This window comes from Harpegnathos saltator, unplaced genomic scaffold, assembly GCF_003227715.2.
Source record: "Harpegnathos saltator strain DR-91 unplaced genomic scaffold, Hsal_v8.6 scaffold18, whole genome shotgun sequence".
NCBI classification, from domain to species: domain Eukaryota; kingdom Metazoa; phylum Arthropoda; class Insecta; order Hymenoptera; family Formicidae; genus Harpegnathos; species Harpegnathos saltator.
In genome coordinates this window covers 350,097-369,496 of record NW_020229961.1, presented here as the reverse complement: position 1 = coordinate 369,496, position 19,400 = coordinate 350,097, and the positions used below count along the sequence as shown (strand labels likewise).

Genomic DNA, 19,400 nt, shown 5'->3' with positions numbered 1-19,400 from the left:
GCGGCCGTAATGCGGTAACTCCGCAGTTGGCGGCTGGGAGAGAAGGAATTCGTAGGGATGCGAACAACTGCCGTTGGCCGTCCCCTCCTCCCTCGGAGGGTCATTAAGGTCGCTCCGCGATAATTACGCGTCAGCCGTGACTCCGTTTCGGCAGGTAAAAAGAGAGAGAGAGAGAGAGAGAGAGAGAGAGCCGCCTGGGCGTAACCGCGGAATTACTCCGATAGACTCCGCGGTCTTGGCGGCCGCGCCGCGCTTCATTAGCAAATTGAAGTAACAAACGAGCGCGCGCGCGTATGAAAGTTTGTTCGTTCGTTCGTTCGTTCGTTCGTTCGTTCGTTCGTTCGATCGATCGATCGTTAAAACAAGGCTGGCTAACAAGGATGTTAGAGCCGCGCGTCGGTGTCTGAGAAGCCACCTCCGTTGTTTGGTTTTTGCTTTTAATCTACATCTTTTCATCGTCCGATGATAATGAAATGGACGATCTCGCGGAGATCCAGACCCGCGTCCGACGATCGTTGTCGGACATCTATCGAGGCTCGTGAAAATCAGGTCTGCTTTATCGTCCATCGGTGACCTCTCCTCCTCCGAGACCTGCCAAGACCGGTTCTCCTCGGTACACCTCGAAGCTGCTCGATCCCACGTTCGGCCGCGCCAGCACCTGCCGGTGCGACGGCTGCAATACCTGCGGGGTCGCTCCGGCGGCTGCGGCGAGCGACGACTCGCCGGGGAAAGCGCGGGAGGGCACACGACCGCAGGAGGACGGAAAGGAGCGAACAAGTAACTTCGAACAGCGCTTCGAAGTCCACGTTGGGTCAAACCAGATTCCGAGTTAATTGTTCCCCGGCAGTCGATAGCAAGAGCGGGCGGATCATCTCGGTATCTGTCGGGGCGAGGATCTGCGGCAGGACTCGCGAAATACCTCCGTGCGGATTCACCTCCGGCGGCGTTGAATGATCCGGCGGAGGGGACGATCCTCCTGAACAAACGCTCTGCCGCACGCTCGAAACTTCACTTCCGACGTGAATCGTGCCTTCCGCCGTGTCGCGATCGAAGCGGACGACACACGCGTCTCGGATCACGAATTATTTCTCTGGAAATGGTGGGGAGAAAGGGCGAGAGCGAGCTTTCACGGAAACGTCAAATTTCTCTCTCTCTCTCTCTCTCTCTCTTTCTCGGATCGCCCGTAAAGATGTCAAGTGTTCTTCCAATTTGAGCAATCAAAACGCGCGTCTCTGCCGGGCGCGCGCGCGCGCGCGCGCTGCGCTGAATGGGCAAGAGAGATGAAGAAGGCGATGATGCAAGAGCACTCGCCGCCTCCTTTTTTCAACGATTAGTTCCGGAGCGGCGGAAAGTTGAACGCCTGCGGCGGTAAGAGCGAACGAAGAGAGACGCCGCGCCGCCTCTCTTTCCCCGTGCGACACGAATCAACGGAACCGCATTGTGCAGGATCCACCGTCTCACCGCGAAACCGCAGGATACGCGGGCCCATTTCCGAAATAGTATCAGCTCCGCGTAACTGTTCTTCGTGTGTCACGGAAGCGCGCGCATGCCGCATGCGGAATTCCCCTTCGTTCCTTCCGGGACCTTCGCCCGGCGATCGGGCCCGCACGGAGATCGCTCGCGTTTCTTCTTCTACGCGTTCAACGCGCGCAGACGGATCTGCGCCAGTTCTGACATCAGACATGACACGAGGTTTGATCGAAAAGTTTGAAGGAGAATTTTGAAATTGCGCGCGCTGTATCCTGTCTATTCAGTTGATTCTTTGTTGTGTGTTGGTAGCACTACCAGTGACGTACCGGTGTCGATTTTCAGGCAGCTGCGACGCTTTAGTTTGTGTTTGGCGAGCGAATGAGCAAGACGTACTTCTCAGTGTGTTTGGCGATTTTCTCGTGTTTGGCGAAATCAGTCGGATCAGAGAGCGTACATACCGCTTTGCTTATCCAACAGTTCTTGGCGAAACACAACACCGTTGTGATGCCGCAACCGCCTTTATTCTCCAGACATGGCTCCCTCTGTGACTTTTTCCCTTTTTCCTAAACTCCCGAAAGGACACTCAAAGGACAATGTTTTTCGACAACGATAGATGAGATAAAGGCGAAATCGCAGATCCAGCTCGAGACGATACGACTAAAGAGGCGTGTTCCACCAGTGTTTCTCAAACTGGAAACCACGCTGGCACAAGTGTATAATATCACAGGCGGACTACTTTGAAGGAGATGGGATAAACATTGAAGATTAAATAAATACTTTCCGAGAAAATTAAACATTCCCGTTACTTTCTGATCAAACCTCGTATATACGCGGGGCAGAAACCATCGCCCATGGCGAAGCGGCTCTCGCGAGTGCCGCCTCCACCGGCGAGAAAGGATGCCGCGATGATGAATTCGCGCGCGCGCGCGCGCGCGCGGGACCGAGTCTCCGGTCCGGTCTCGAGACCGCGTCATCGCACGTTGTCATCGATCTATCGGACCGACCGCGGCCGTTGGGCGGAAGTCGTCGGCGAGCCTGCGAAGGCATCATAGCGGAATTCAAGGAGCGCAGGAGAGCTGCCCGGCAGCTCGCGGGAGCGCAGCGGCATCATGAGCGCTTTCTGATGGTGTGATCTACAGACGATCTGGCAACAACGGGCCAAGGAGCAGCGAGATCTCGCGAGGAGCACGGGCCCCCCGCGGGACAAAGACACGACGAGAGGACGAGCGAAACAAAGAGCCGCGTAGGGCCCCAGCGGCGGCGCGAGCGAGACGGCAGGAGGCGCGAGAAAGGCCGGGTGGTGGCGGCGGCGGCGGCGGTGGCGGCGGGCGGAGAGAGAGAAGCGAAAACGAGGGAAGGGGAGAGGGAGAGAGAGAGGGGGTGGGAGAGCACGAGAACGAGCGACCAGGCCCCTCTAAGAATGTCGGAGGAGCAGCATAACCGAGCGAGGGCCCGGTCCAGCGCTCGTAAAACCTGTTCTGCACTCGCGGGCCCACCGGCCAGAACTTTCCCGAAGGTTTTCCGTTTTTCACGCGTGCGTTCGGGTCGCCGCCGCTGCCGCCGCCGCCGTCGCCGCCGTCGCCGCCGTCGCCGCCGCCGCGCCAAGTCACCAGCTGTGTGCTGTGACAGCCAGCAGCCGACGGGTTCGACGTGGAAGAGAAGCCGAGCACTCGGGGCGGCCTGCGCGACGCCGCTCCGCGCTCCGAGACGACGACCCGGCAAGCAGGCAAGAGGAGCGACGCTGGAGCGAGTGGCTCGCGGCGGAACGAGCGTTGCACACACGGTGCAAGCCTCGCAACCGCGCAACCGTGCAACCGTCGCGTCTCTCCGCGTCCACGTGTGTGCTGTATTATACGCCGCTTTCGCGCGCGCTCGCTCGTTCTCTCTCTCTCTCTCTCTCTCTCTCTCTCTCTCTCTTTCTCTCTCTCAAGAGAGAGAGAGAGAGAGAGAGAGAGAGAGAAGTCGCCTGAGCCCTGCGCGGAGGTGAGTGTCGCCCGTCTCGCTATCGACCCGTCGATCGATCGGCTCGCGCGCGCGCGCGTCAGGGCGATTTTCCGATCAAATCGTCGCCGTCGGGAGCGCGCGCGACGACGGTGTCGTCGTCGTCGTCGTCGTCGTCGATGTGACGCGATGCGCCGATCCGGGCTTGGGAGTCTCTCGCCCGGACACAACTGCTCGACACGAGGAATGTTCACGTGTGGATAATACCGCAGCTATTTAAAGTGCACCGATACACACACACACACACACACACACACACACACACACACACACGTGGTGACCGTGGCCTCGCGTGCGGTCTCGCCTGAGAACGTCATCTGCAATCCTTGGACAGCGTATTCTCGCGACCGCGCGTCAATGAGAACGTGCACTCACGCGAGAAACGGGGCGCACCCTGCGTGCTGTCGAAGTCTCTGCGATGCGGGATAATCCGCCGGGCCATCACCGTCGCTCGCGCGCGCACGCGAGAGAAAGAGAGAGAGAGAGAGAGAGAGAGAGAGAGAGAGAGAGAGAGAGAGAGAGAGGGAGTGCAAACACGAGGATTTAATCTCGAGTAAACTCATCACAATGTCTGGCGCATCGTTACTGTCGAAACTTATCAGCGTTCGGAGGAGGTGGAGGTGGTGGAGGCGGAGGAGAGGAGGACACGACGACGAGCGCATACGTTAAACATAAGAGCGGCCTGGGGTGAAAAGCCGGCAACGATCAATTTGACGCGCGCGCGCGCGTATCGCCGCAGCTACCGCGCTGTCCGAACTGAACGCTAATTAGTTCTTTATGGAATCATCATAGACAGACGTTAGAGCCATCCCTGACGATGACATTTTAATCGAATCACATCGGCCAGAAACGCGATACGATGCGGTGGCGCGGACGCGAGCGCGAGCGCGCGCGCGGCGGGTAAACGACCGCTGATTGCGAGCTCTCGTCTCACGCTTCGCTCTACAATCGACGGCTGATGCGTTCGAAAACTACAAAACCCGTACTAATTAAAAGGGAATCAGGAGACACGCTCGTCATTGGTACTGCCGCCGCCGCAACGTCACGAAATCCCACCTCCCCTCGGCCCCCCTATCTCGTCCCTCGCGCGATCGGCCCGAGCGAGTGTGAGCGCGCGGCCTGGCGCAAATCAAATATTAATAGCGCAATTAGCGCCGATTGTACCTTAATCGGTTTTGTCGCTTTTTCCCAACGCCACCGAATTTCCGCGACACGATGCGACGCGACGCGAACGCGGCGCGGCGCGGCTCGACGCGACGCGAAGCGACCCGACAGTGCGATGTGACGTGGGAGGCGACCGCAAAAAACTCGGCCGGACGCCATCCGCGCGACCGCGTAGCTGTCATCTTCTTGCCGCCTGACGGTCCTATTAATTTCGGATTATCGCAAATTACCGCCGCTGTTCCGCGTTAGGAGATTTTCCCAGCGTCAAGAGCGGGGGAGGTGTGCGATAAGAAACGTGTGATAAATTTCACGTCTCTCTCTCTCTCTCTCTCTCTCTCTCTCCCCCTCTATTTTTCTTTCCGGGACGAAAACGCGCTCCTCGGCTGCACGTTTTTCACGAAATTTCCCGCTGGGTGCGCGGCCGCAAATTTATTCGACGACCCGCGCTCGAATTAATCCCCAATCGATAAATCGTAATTACTCGTCCCTGTCTCCGGCGTTACAGCCAAAGAACCAGCCGTATAGGGTAGGATTCGCGCCCAGGCTCGGCGACGCTAAACACGTCGGTGTTTATTTATAGTGCGACGCGAGAGACAACGGCGACGGTGCGGCGCGGCGCGGCGCGGCGCGGGCGCGGGAGAATCCGTTTCGTTAATTACTCCAGCCGATATTACTTAATTCACTTTTGATTAACGATCGTCCGTACAGGAATAATGGTAACTAGGGCCGTTACCGTCGGGGCGGCGGCAGGTGCCGCTGGGATGTCTGGCGAGGCGGGGTTGGTCGGGATGTCGGGCGTACCGAGGCTGCTGGAGGATCTGGCGCGACTCTCCGAGGATAAAGACTCGGCTGATATCGTGTTTCTGCTGGGGCGCGACGAGACCCCGGTTTACGCCCACAGACTAATACTTCAAGCCAGGTCAGTCTTAACGAGCCATTATTTATGTAAATATTAATTTCGCCTTTATTCTGCCCGCGAAACAAGATCCCTTGCGCGCGCGCGCGTGATGTTTCCGGAAAGTTGCGCCAAGCGACGGCTGAAATATCGGCGAGACGGCCAACTTTGCTAACTCTCGTTCTCGGCAAGATTTATAAGGGGACGTTTCTCTTGTCTCCTCTTGTTTTTTCGTTTTTCCTCCTTCTCTCTCCCTCTCTCTCTCTCTCTCTCTCTCTCCCTCTCTCTCTCTCTCTCTCTGTCTTTTTCCTTTCAGGAAGCGACGCGTACATAACGACGCAATTAGAGAAGTCTCACGCGAGAGACTCGTCGGGTCGAGTCGGAGGATGTAGTGCGCACTCCGGTGGTGCGGTTACTCGCGCCTAAAATTCCCCGCGAATCGACGAGATCGTTCCTGGCACCGCGCGTATAGCATTTCCGCGGATATACACCGCGAGGAATTGGAGCCGTGAGGGACAACGTACGGTTCGGTTACTTCGACAAATGAACAAGCGCGATACCCTCTGGAACGGGATTAATTGTCAATAATGATTTTCGCTACGGCGTACCGTCGCCATTGTGTCGATCAACCTGACGCGCGAGCGCGATTTCCTCGGAGAGTTCGAACGACGCTGAGAGAGGGATAGATGGAGGACGGGAAGAACGCTCGATTTTAATCGTCATGAGAGAGTCGTATCGAGATCGTTTTCGAGGCGCGCGCGCGCGTACGGGGCGGCTTTCGACGCCGGAGGAGACGTTTCATTTTCCTCCCTCCGCCATGTCGTCAAGCGTTGCCAAGCGAACCGGAGCGGTATGTTAAATATCTGTCAAGTAATTCTCCGTGCTGCAAGTTGCTTGAGAGATCTCCGTAGATGGGAGAAAGCTCTGGACAGCTTGCACGCTGACGAAATATCATCGAGAGCCTCGACGACTGCCAATTCCCGATCGGCAAGCAGGAATTCTTAATTAACGTCGTCGTTAATGAGCAGCATTAGCGCTGAAGACGCTGTTTGACTTCCGTCCGAGAGTGAAGAGGGGAAAAGGAGGACAGAGAGAGAGGGAGAGGGAGAGAGGGAGAGAGAGAGAGAGGGGACGGCGAGTGTTTCCCCTCGCGTGAGCCGCGGATAAAACGAACAAAGGAGACACCCGTCTCGTTCTCGCGCGACGCTATCGTGAATATCATCAGAGATCCGGAAAGACGAAAGAAGCAGCGACTTATTGAACTTCCGCGAGCGGCGCGGGGCGCCGGAGTTCGTGCCAGCTATGAATTTTAATTAAAGGCCTGTTACGGCTTATGAAAATAGTTAGCGAAACGCGAGTCGATCGGCTGTTCTAATTAGTTGGACAACGAGAGAAGTACTCTCTTTCCTCCCCCCCCTCCCCCCGCGCTGCTCTCATCACGACGCGTTTCCGCTTCGCCCGCGTCCGCTAGAAGGACGCTCGATTGATATTTAGGAGGGAGGGTAGGACGAGCGAGACTAGCGGCGAGGGAGGAAGAGCGGGAGGAGGGGTTGGCGCATCGCGAGACAAGACGGCGCTAATTGTAAAGTCAATTATGACATTTTCGCGAAACCCTTTAATATCGGGCGCGGAAAGTAGCGGCGGAACCTTTGTCGTCGCGCCGTCATCTCCACCTTCCGCCACTCCCCTCTCTCTTTCCCCTGTCCCTTCCTGTTTCTTCTCTCTCTCTCTCTCCCTCCCGGCTCCGTCTATTTCTCTCACTGCGGGCCGTTCGAACCTCTCCTACGCGAACCTCTCGCAAAATTAAGTTACGCGTGTCCGTGACAGATGTCCGCGGCCGGGACGGACGGACAATGCGTGCCGCCGCACTCAAAACTCTTTGCGACGCTCCCGGCTATTGAAAATCCTGATAAAGAGACGCGCACTCGAGCACTTGTCCGTATCCGCCGGTGAGTGCCGGCGCGCTGGCAAGGCGGAAATAAAATTTCTCAAAGACACATGTGCGGTTTGGCTCATCTTATTAATACGCACCTTTGGCGGAGGATGCAGCGCGGATCTAAAAGAAAGAGCTCACGAATAAGAGCGAGAAGAGCGGAGGACGGCGAAATGAAACAGCTCTCCGCCGATTAGGCGAGACTACTTGGCGATGCGTTTTCGCGGTATTAGATTCGCAAAATTTCGCGAAACGGTGAACTGGCAAGCGCAGGCAACCATCGCCATGGTAGGTAGTAGGGATGGGCGATACAATAGAAAATATCGAGATTTCATATCGATACGTATCGCAAATAAAAATATCGATACATTAAAAATATCGAATAAAAAATATCGATATTACGCTAGGAAAGAGAATTTAGTATCTCTAACAAAAGTATTTAGTTGAGGCATTTTTTAATAGCAACCAAATATCTTGTTTTATGTAACAAAATATTTAGTTGTCTCAAGTAAATATATTTTTCTGCTTTGTTCTCCGGACCAAATGATTTTGTTCTTGGACCTCGTATATAAAAATTAAGCATTTTAGTTATTTTATCCATAAAAATTACATAATAACGAAATATTATTTTACATAAACTAAAATAATGTCCAATGTAATACTATTTTGTCTTTCTGTGCGCTAAAATTTAGATTTTGTTTATTAAGAAAAAATTATTGTATTTTTAACAAAATTCATACAGTTAAAGCTTTTTGATTGCTATAACAAAAGTATTACGTTATACGAACAAACCGTAATCAAACAAGATATTTGTTTACAGGCACTAAACAGTACAGGCACTAAACAGGTGGGCATATTTTAACCAAATTATTTTGTTGTTACAACAAAATTTTTGTTCACGCAGCAATTTTTCCTAGTGTAGTAACATTTTTCCTAGTGTAGTAATATCGATACCACTAATATCCTTATTTTTGACTATGTACCTACTATATATTTATTTATTGATTTATACTTGTTTATACTAAAATCTATTACAATTACCGTTTAGGAATGCGTCAGAAATAGATGTATTCCTAGTCATTTCATAGGAAAAAAGGAAGGAATCCAATTACATTGACGAATTGTTCAACCGTTGTAACCGTTGTATTTTCTGAATGCAGCTTTATATTTAAGTCCGTCTTAAGTTCATGTTTAGATACCATGTAGCCAATGAAATGATCCACACAATATCTGAAGATGAACTTAAGACGATCTTAAATATAAGATCCGACTATGAATACCGGCCTAAATGTTTGCAGATTAAAAATATTATCTGTTTAGTTTCAGCGACATTTTCGTTTAAGACGGAGTACTTTTAACAAATTACATGATATATACGCAAACTCAGAAAGCTTCTTAAATTAGCCGCACTCAGGTTAGCATAAAAATACGCACTTCGAACAAGTGCGCCTAATAACAAAAAGTTACTAGGCACTGGGACGGAGCGAGTGCATGTCAATCGAATTCTCGCCATTAATTTGCAACGATTTGCGACAATTCAAACGCAAACGGAACTGAGAATGGCTGTGATTGGTAGCGCTAGTTCCAAAAGTTTCGGTACGCTAAAATTTTCGTCCAATAGAATACTAATGATTTGTATTGAACTGTATCGGAAGTCCGATACTGCTCTTGAAATATCGACACACAGTAATATTGAAAAGAAAAATATCGATATTTAGATCCAAAAGTATCTAGGATAGGATAGTTTAAAATATCGATACCGTATCGCCCATCCCTAGTAGGTAGCCACGCGTCCGCGGACGATTTTGCGCCGAGTTGCGCGCTGCAGACGAGGCGGCAAGCGACGGCCGAGTTGGTAATTGATAGAAATGTTGCACGGACCTCTCGCGAAACTTCCGCGATTCAGATTAACGTCCGCTATTCTTTCTCATTAGGCGACCGGGTTATTTTTTAATCTCCGCCTCTCAGGCGGTATTTCCCCTGCTGTGTGAAATGGTGGTGTGGTTTACAACATTCCAGTTTATTCGGATAAACATTGTTTCACCATTCGTCGATTTCGCGTGCACACGCGTTCCGCGGTGCTCCCGAGTTTCGAGTTTCACGAGAGCCAGAGAAAGAGAGAGAGAGAGGGGGGGGGAGGGAGGGAGAAAGGTCGAAACTTTTGCTACGTCGGAAACGCTCGACTTAACCGAAGCCGAAGTGCCTGGCCGTATTTTCGCGCTTTTCATCCACTTTAGCCGCCGGTTTCCTCGCACCCGGGCGTTTCGTGTATCCCAGCCAGCCAGGCCGGTCTCGCGCGACGTAACGTTGCGACTTCAAAAGCCGCCCCCGGCCGGCTGCGCACCCTTTGACACAATTCTTTTTGATTCCATTGAAGGCGCCGATGTGCTTTGCGCGATCGCGCACGGCACACTTCGTCGCGCCGTTCAGGCGTCTTAAATCCTTTTCTCGTCTCTCGAATCTCGCCAACCGGCCATCTATCGCGACGTTGCGCTTTGTGCACGCGTTTTGCCGGAACAAGTATGATGAACATAACGGACGATGCGATGTATATACCAAGCTTTCCAAAAGTAACGGACCCCCCCCCTCCCCTATCTCAGAATCCATGCATTATAGGAAAAAATGACCCCAACAAAAGTTTTAGGGTTTATAAAGTTCTGTTTTTTTGGGACCTCAAACTTTTTGTGACCTTTTTGTGACCTTGACCTCGACCTTGAAGGTTATTTGAAAGTAAACTTACGTTTTTTAAATGGGAACCTCTATCTTTTATTACACCGTTTTCTTCTACCAATTAATTTGAATAACTTTTGTCTAAAACATTTTTTTTATTTGCTTAATATTTTTTAAGATATTTGAGGAAAACTTGATAACTTTTTCAATATTTAACTTACGCGATATCTCGCTACCTATTTGTCGGAAGAAAAAGTAATACTAGACTTTCTTGCTTTATTTAGTCTCAAGAATATATTGTTACAATAGTGCCCTGATTTTTGTTAATTTGATGATTTTGAAATTTCCAAAAGTCGGTAAGTTAACGAAAGTCAGAGCGCTATTATAACAATATATTTTTGAGATTAAATAGAGCAGAAAAGTTTAGTACCACTTTTTCTTCCGACAAATAGTTAGCGAGATGTCGTAAGTTAAATATTGAAAAAGTTATCAAGTTTTCTTCAAATATCTCAAAAAATATTAGGCAAATAAAAAAATGTTTTAGATAAAAGTTGTTCAAATTAATTGGTAGGAAAAAAGCAGTGTAATACAAATAGGGGTTCCAATTTTAAAAACGCAAGTTGACCTTTAAATGACTTTCAAGGTTGAGGTCGAGGTCAAATTTGAGGTCACAAAAGAACAGAACTTTATGAACCCTAAAACTATTGTTGGAGTAATTTTTTCCTATAATGCATAGATTCTGAAATAGGGGGAGGTCCGTTACTTTTAAAAAACTTGATATAATTCGTATTAGATTGAGGAGAGGAGAGAGAGAGAGAGAGAGAGAGAATATTCATTATGCGATTAAAATTACCGTTCCTCGGGCTATAATTTGATCATCGAGCGAGCCGAGATAATCAACCCTTCTCATTTTGTCTCGTGCCTTTAATAATAATCACGTCGAATTGATACCTAAACGCGTTGTAGTAAATGCGTTGTAGTGTGTGCGCGCGTGAGGGAGAATCGAGAACAATTGGTACTAATAAATGTAGCAAAGAGTCCATTCGAATCTCCCGGGGCTCCGCGGAGCTGGAAAATGATCGCGGCGATCTTTCATAAAGAGAACTCGCTCGCGCGACGAGTGCTCGCGGAATAACGGACGCGGACGATAAACTTAAATAATACAAGGAAAATAATAGCCGAGGGCTGTTAACGGATTTATCTCACCGGCCGTCGTTACTGGAAGTACGAATTATCATGCACCACTCTCTTTTTTCTTTCTTCTTTCCTTTCTTTCCACGGCCGTCTGGCGAAACTAATTAACGTCGCTAAGACTACGCGGAATAAAAACGAAGCCCGGCCGAGTCGATTGAGAAACGAATCAATTTGCGTTCGCCGAGTCGACCGCGCCGGCTCACTTGCGCCCCCGCCCCTTTTCTTTCTCGTTGCTGGAATAACACTCCCCCCTTCCCGCTCCCACCCCCGCCCCCGGTCGCGGAAAATTCAATTTCCCTCCGATACATTCGCGTGGTCAATGGGTTGGACCGCTTGAACGTCGTGTATTTTTCCGGGTACGTGTATTTTTCCCTTCGACGTCTCACTTAATTATACATTGCTCGCGCGCGAGAAAAGGGGAGGGGACGAGAAAGAAGAGGAGAACAAAGGACACGAAGAAAAGAGACACTGAGACTAGGGGCTCGCTTCTGCTTGAGTTCCAAGATCGTCCGACGGGTGACTTGATCCGCGGCGGCAAACACGTTCATATTTCAGCTGATTACTCTTATATTTAGCCCCTGCCCCCTCCCGACCGCCGCGGGGTACTGTTCAACTGAATTCTATTGATTCGATTCTCTGATTGTTTCGAGCACGTTCCACGTCAGTATTTGAAATCGAGTCAACTGCGAGGCTCTCAGAGCGCGACGGCGAAATGGACACTCGATATTCCGTTTTCCGGTCAGATTAATCGCACCGCGAAATTACTGCGTTCCCGTTACGTAACGTTACGCGAATCTCCGGCCGAAGTTTTCCCCGAGAATTACCTCGTGTATATTTATAGCAATTAGAACGAATGGTTACACGCAGGGCAGATTAGTGTCTTACTACGTGCGCGCGCACACCTTCGCCTTTATTACGCCACCGGCGGAATTCAAAGGGTCCGGGAATCGAACGGGCCTTAATGGGTCACGAGGGGCCCCTCTCGATCCGCGCGTTCTCGTTCTCGCTATCTCGCGACCAGCATGCCACGGCGCGCGGAAGGGTATGCGCGAGGGTGCTTCTGAAGGTTGCCATTAATTTCCAAGGGATAGGAGTAGCGCGCCCCAGCCGCTCGTAGCTGGGTTTCGTGTGTCCCTGCTGCCTCGTGACGAAGTCAATTAAGCTCTTGCGTAATGAGAAATACCGCGAGAAAGTAGTAGCGTAAGCAACAACAACTACGACGCGCCGACGACGACGACGACGACGACGACGACGTGCTCGTGTCTTGTTTGTCTCTTTGAGGGAGGAGAGAGAAAGAGCGAAGGAAAGGGAGAGACGCGGGAAGAGAAAAGGAGAGTGCGTGAAGTAACCGATCGCGGGCAAGAGTCCCGGCGATCGTTGCACGGCAGCGTGTAGAGACCGTAGACATGGGAATATAAGGACAAAGTATAAGTCATAAGACGTAGGAATATAGAGACAGAGCATAGAGCTGCGGGGTGATAACCATTGCGGGACGGTGCGACGAGATAAACTGTGCCTAAATCTAATTGGTGGTTGTGCCGTATTGTGTAAGTATTTGATACATACATAGATGTGTATGAAGTTGTGTGCGAGTGAAATTATGAAAAAAGAGACACATACATAACCTCTGCAAAATACTGTCGGTGTTATCATTTTGTTGCATTTACTATTTGCCAGTGACAGCCAAGTCGCTCTGCATCACACGCTCTGAATATGCGCGCTATTGTAGCCAATGAAACTTAGGCACAGTCGCCCCCCGCATTTCAGCACAACTCCCCTCGCCTATCTTACGGGCTTATGCTCCTCTGTCCCTATATTCCTACGTCTATGGTACAAGCCCGTAAGACAGGCGAGGAGAGGAGTGCTGCGCTGAAATGCGGGGGGCGACTAAGTGTCCAAGTTTCATTGGCCGCGTTCAGTAGAACAAAGTGATCAGAGAGCGCTTAGTGATTATTGTCTGTGACTGGAGCATTCTTTTAGATTCTTCATAGACCTAGAAGTATTTGCCAATCAGGAGCGAGATTCAGTGGAAAATCTAGTAATGTTGTCCAACTGTTGAGTCTGCTGAATGCAGCCATCGGCTACAGTAGCGCGCATATTCAAATACGTGCACTATTTGGAATATGTGATGGGAGATTTAAGATATCGGCCCACAAATTGCGGCTGGTATTACTTTTTGGAACGCTAAACATAAATATTTATATTATGTTAAAAAACTTTTTTAAAAATTGAATACAATTATTTTACAGTACATGCAATCTCGTACCTGTGAAAGGTAATTTTTCAATTTTTCTCCACGTTGTTGGTTTTTTTTCCAATTTTGGCTGTCGGACCTGTTCTTGCACTTTGGAACACAACACTGCACCATTCTATTACTTGTATTTATCTTTTCTTATACGACACCGACAGTTACACTGACAGTATTATTTTGCAGAGGTTATGCAGAGGTTATGTGTCTTTTTTTTTTTTTTCATAATTTCACTCACACACAACTTCATACACATCTATGTATGTATCAAATACTAACACACGGCACAACCACCAATTAGATTTAGGCACAGTTTACCTCGTCGCACTGGTTCCCGCAATGGTTATCCCCCCCGCAACTCTATGCTCTGTCCCTATATTGCTATGTCTATGGTAAAGACGTGTCTTCGTTTCGAAATGTCATCATGTTGCAGGTGCAAGAACTTCACGGTGCCGAAGAGGATAGGCACGGCTGGAAATCCAACGCCGGTGCGAATGTCGCACGCGCATCCGGATACGTTTCGCCAGTTTATTCACTACATCTACACCGGCAAGGTGAGTGTCGGTCGCGCTATCCGATAACTCTCTTTCCCTCTGTGCAGTCAGCAGTCGGCGGTGATTTTCCTCTGTGTGCTTTTGCCGCACTCTCTCTCTCTCTCTCTCTCTCTCTCTCTCTCTCTCTCTCTCTCACTCTCTCTCTCTCTCTCTCTCTCTCTCTCTCTCTCTCTCTCACTCTCTCTCTCTCTCTCTCTCTCTCTCTCTCTCTCTCTCTCGGTGTATCTTCGTCCGCCTCATGTGACGAGTTATTCGCGAGCGTTGAGAAATTGATAGACTTCAACGCACGGAGAGAGGTCGATGTCTCTCTCCTTTCCCTGATTTACTATGTTTGCGAATTGCTCTTTTAAATGTTGAAAAGAAAATGTCTGAAATGTTGAATGTGTTAGATGTAAGTTGGTATATCTCATGTCATAAACGGGGGCGATGTTGCGGTGAGAGAAAAAATTCCTTGAAAAAAAAAGCCCAGTTCGAAACGATTCGAATGAGCTGAAGGAGCAAGGAATCGCGAAGTTTTGGTGGATTAACGTGGCTTTACTTTTCTTTGTTTCTCCATCTCTTCCGCCATAAGCTCACGTCGTTGTGTTATGTCTCAAACGACCAAACTTCGCACAGAATCTCGTGCGCAATTTCTTGTCCGTTGTACCAATTACGTACAATGTATACCTAATTTTACATGGCACCCATAAATTCTGCCTTGACTGATGACAGATAATGCTGCAAGACAGCGCGATTTTCGAGATGTTGGGCTTGGCGCAGGAACTCGGTCTCGACGAGCTCTGGCGAAGTTGCGAGGAACACGTGTCGGCCACTCTAAGTCCTGGCAACGCGTGTGCGCTTCTAACTGCCGCTTTAGAGGCACAGGATCGCGTTCCGGGTAAGTCTCACGTTGCTAATTTCCGACGTTAATTTCAAAAGGTGATTTCTACGTTGTCGATCGAGTATTTTGATATTTGTTTTTAAAGAATTTTTTCGGAGAAGCGACTTTACTCACGATTACAAAGGCAGAGCGCGCTTTTATCGACCGCTTTGAAGCTTGTCGCTTGCACGTTCTCGGCAGCACGTTACGGCGGCTTTAGTATGTTGGTAATATGACCAATCTGTGTAACCATGTTCAGCTAAAGTCCCTATCAGCATGTCGGAATTTCTATTCTTTTTTCCACCTGTAATGGCCACGATTTAGGAGCACTGTATCGAACGGATGCGATGCAACGTGTATTATTCGTACGTTCTCACGGAGGAGAATGCTGCCGTAGAAAGTGTCCATGCAAACCAGCCCAGTTCTGGTAAATTTTGAGAGTGTATGCCGGCATGAGAGTCACTAGATCATTAGCCGGACAGCGTTGGTAGCACTAGCAGACGCCATATTGGCGTCTAAACGTCGTGCGAAACCACGCTGCTTGTCGCTGTTAATTACCGTCAGGACCAATTTTCCACGTACCGCCACGAAAATGTCGTACAAGGGTCCGCAAAAAGTCCAGAAGGTGATGGTCCAGCCCATCAACCTCATATTCCGCTACCTGCAAAACCGCTCGCGCGTCCAAGTCTGGCTGTTTGAGAACGTGAACCTGCGAATCGAGGGGCACATCGTCGGCTTCGACGAGTACATGAACCTGGTGCTGGACGACGCCGAGGAGTACTATCAGAAGACGAAGGTCAGGAAACCCCTGGGACGGATCATGCTGAAGGGCGACAACATCACGCTGATACAGAACACGAATCCCGGAGTCAACTAATCATGGTGGTGTAACCTCAAACACAACCTCAACCCGAGCCCATTCGAAGCTGTATGAAAATTTGGATAACTTAGGGATATCGTCGAGTGTTCTTGGATTTCTCGGAGAGAATGAACCGCGTGGCTGATGAACGGGATACGTTTGTCCTAGTTTTAATTAATTTCTACCGAGAGCGTAGCGTGTGACCACTTTTGACGAGCATATTTGCATTGTAATATAATAATAATAAGAATAATATACATACGTGATAACAACTTTCGAATTAATGCTAAATTGAAGATGTATGCATTGTGATTGGTTGGTTAGGCAATCCAAAGTTGCTTATTTTTGTTTTGTATTGTGAGACAGTTCTTCTTGTAAACATCCACCCTGATGAATGTGTAACCGTGCGAAGTTACAGAGGATAAATAGGATGTACATAAGCGGTCATTAAATAATTTCATGCTTCAACCTATGCTCATTTACTCTTGCGCCGAGAATGATGTCAATAACAAATGACAAATACTTGAATCTAATCAGATGACAGATGGAGAAATTAATTAAACACACGCATACTCTTTTTGGTGTGCGAACGATTGATCTTTCTCAAGTAAGTGTGTACGCGAGTACACACACTCACACACAGGATCTGTTCTTTTTTGACAAACTTTTCAACTACGTTAATGCAATAAATTAGAATAAGAGAAAATATATCTGCTTTGCTCCAACTTATTGCGCTAGTTCTAAAGTCCTTCAAGCAAGAACAGATCTATAGTCAAACATCTTGCTTCAGATTCGACATCTTGTCAGTGATCTCGTTACCTTGTTACGGCACTTGTCAACGGTCAAAATTAACGACCGCATTTACACGCTGATGTCGCTTCACATTGGATCATTTTCTCTTCTTTTCAGAATATTCCGACTACGAGATGAAGTTTGTCAAGCTCGATCAAAGCTCCACTCTCTCGTCTTTTGATAATATCACGTTTTCACGGCGGATTACGGATGCGAATAGTCGAGTTCTAATTTCCAATAATGCTGGCGAGAACGGCTTCCTAGGCTTAAGTCTGTTCCCTTCTTCTTTCACCTATCGAGTCCATTTGTGTGCTCCAGCAGGGAAAGTCGCGTGCTCATCGTTCATCGAGCGGTGCTTCGCCTTTATCGGTGAGAACGCCTTGGACACGGTAAAAACAACGGCGTTTTGCACTCTGCCGAAGGACGCTCTGGTTAAACTGATATCCTCGGATTACCTCGCTCTGGAGGAGGAGGATGTGTGGCGCGCGGTCCTCAATTGGGCAAAGTATCAGGTTCGTGCTCACCTAGGAAGCCCCGTTACCGTCTTCCCGAGCATGTTTCCGCTTCTTCAGGCTGTCCCGCCGCGAGAAAGAGAAAGAGAAAATCAATGGGGGCGAGGGGGGAGGGGAGAAAGATCCACGAAAAAGCGACGCTTCTTAGCATTTTTAATCGCCACTGCTTGGTCCACAACCTGCACGCCCTCGTTCGACAGAGTCGAACCTCTCGCTCACACGGGGTGTATAGTCGTGAGTTGTACGCACGTAGCGCATTAAACACCGGCGATTAATCGTACGCTCCCAGGCAGGTGTAACGCAGCCCACGCAACATTGGACCGAGGAGGAGCGCGTGCGGGTGTGCCAGCATCTGTCCGGCGTGATACACCACGTAAGGCTGTTGCTGATCGACAGTCAGGTGTTCGCGGAGGAGGTAGAGCCGACCGGCGCGGTGCCGATCGAGTTGTCCTTGGAGAGGTACGAATTTTTCAATGCCGATCGATGTTCGAGCGACTCAGAATTTCTAAGGTACGATCTAGCGGGACGGCACTCACCGTCGCGCGCGGGTACCCTTCGATCTCGACGATTGCTTTAGGTATAGGTATGCCGCCCTGCCGAACAAGTTTGCGGAGATCTGCACGGACAAGCGACTGCAGCCGCGGGTCAGCCCGTTCCTCTTCCCGGGCTCGCAGATCCTCTCCAGGGACAAGATGGGCTCGCAGCGGCTGCTGAACCAGTGGTACGGCGTGGCCAAGCAGAGCTGGCGGCTCATCTATCGGTGGGTCTCCTGTGTGTGGCCATCTTGTGTGGCTACCAAACTGTCGAGAACGATTCTGTCCTCGAACATTAAACTTACAATTTTACGTGTTATTTTGCGTACGTAATTCTCTCGTACTCTTACTCGATCGTACGATTTTATTGTACTAAATCGTATACTCGAAGGAAAATACGTTTGAGGCAGTTGAGGTGAGACAAGCTACAAGCTCGTATAGATCAGGATAAAGTCGTCGACGTAGGATATGTCATGTTTGCCGAATTGTAGTGACGACTCGCAATCTGTCGTTTTCAGGGCGTCCAGCCACGGATACTCGGCGGCGTCGTTTCACCGCCATTGCGACAACATCAGCCCGACGTACGTGATAGTGCTGGTGGGTGTGTACGCTCATGTTTCTCGCTCGTCATGACGAGCGATCGCTCGAGAGAAAGAGAGAGAGAGAGAGAGAAAGCGGTGGGAGGTGTGAGATTCCGGTAGAAGTACGCTCTGTCGCTCTGCTTTTAGGGGATGCGCGGCGAGATATGCGGTGGCTTCAGCGACAGTCCATGGAGCAAGCCGGCGAAGGCGCACTATGTCTCCTCGGAGAAGGCCTTCCTGTTCACGTTGGCGAACAACGAGGACGTGCCGCCGACCAAGTTCGACATCGTGAAGAAGTCGTTCGCGACCTGTCACCACCCCGAGTAAAGACGCGATTCTTACAGAGAAGGAAAGTGTGTTCCCCCCCCGCAACTCGATCTCTCTAACGCCGCGTGTGTTGCAGCATCGGGCCGATCTTCGGCGCGGGCGCCGACCTGCTTATATCGAGCAATTGCAACGTCAACAAGGAGAGCTACAGCAACCTGCCGCACAGCTACGAGGGCGATCACGCGTCCAACACCGTGCTGATGGGGGACTATCACTTCTCCGTGGTCGACTACGAGGTCTTCACGACGAACCATCCGGTGTCCAAGTCCAATCACTGAGCGCCGGGGCTAGGCCGGCAGATTGCGCGTCTGTAAATATTCATCACCCTCCTGCGCGCGCGCGGCGCATATTCGCGGTGATCTCACCGCGATGAATTCATTTCGATACGAGATCTGCGCGCGAAGCAGCGCGAGTGCGTTTATCGTCACAGCTACATACCTCTGTACTCATTTCTCAAGCAGCGACCCAATTAAAAGACTGCACCAAGGATCACGTTGTGACTCTGGGTGTTTTTATTATAAGTGAGTAACAATACGATTAGCGCTACGCTACACGTTATGGAAGATTATCTCTTTCTACGTGTCTCTCCCCCCTCTCTTGTAACAATCCCTCGGGCAAACATCAAACAGCGGGCAGTCCTCCTCGCTGTTTGCGCGACGTTACCTCAGCTTCGACAGCCGTGGTGAACGCTCGACGAAAGCGAGCGCAAACGTCGCCGAGTCGCGGAACTGTACACGCAATACACGCAATACACGCGACTTGTATGTTCGCCAAACAGAGCATTGCGAAAAGCGCGCGCGCGTACGTG

At 50.0% G+C, this 19,400-nt stretch overlaps 2 protein-coding genes across 7 annotated transcripts; both read left to right on the top strand.

Moving 5' to 3' along the window:
- Positions 1–3,011: 3,011 nt before the first annotated feature.
- Positions 3,012–19,113, top strand: LOC105191443 (kelch-like protein 17). Of its 6 annotated transcripts, none has more exons than XM_025297522.1 (10): positions 3,012–3,196; positions 5,344–5,554; positions 14,009–14,129; positions 14,841–15,006; positions 16,757–17,151; positions 17,441–17,661; positions 17,729–17,911; positions 18,203–18,265; positions 18,413–18,588; positions 18,669–18,860. In XM_025297522.1, exons 2-9 carry the CDS (start codon positions 5,349–5,351, stop codon positions 18,555–18,557), a joined length of 1,500 nt encoding a protein of 499 aa, XP_025153307.1. In that variant the 5' UTR covers positions 3,012–3,196; positions 5,344–5,348; the 3' UTR covers positions 18,558–18,588; positions 18,669–18,860. The 6 variants fall into 6 exon arrangements, with proteins under 6 accessions (XP_025153307.1, XP_025153302.1, XP_025153304.1 ...); XM_025297517.1 differs by having other exon boundaries at positions 3,020–3,196; positions 18,203–18,281; positions 18,669–19,113; XM_025297519.1 differs by having other exon boundaries at positions 3,021–3,196; positions 17,441–17,610; positions 18,203–18,281; positions 18,669–19,113.
- On the top strand, positions 15,469–16,315 carry LOC105191436 (Small ribonucleoprotein particle protein SmE). The gene has a single exon (XM_011154847.3). It carries the CDS (start codon positions 15,581–15,583, stop codon positions 15,863–15,865), a length of 285 nt encoding a protein of 94 aa, XP_011153149.1. The 5' UTR covers positions 15,469–15,580; the 3' UTR covers positions 15,866–16,315.
- Positions 19,114–19,400: the final 287 nt, after the last annotated feature.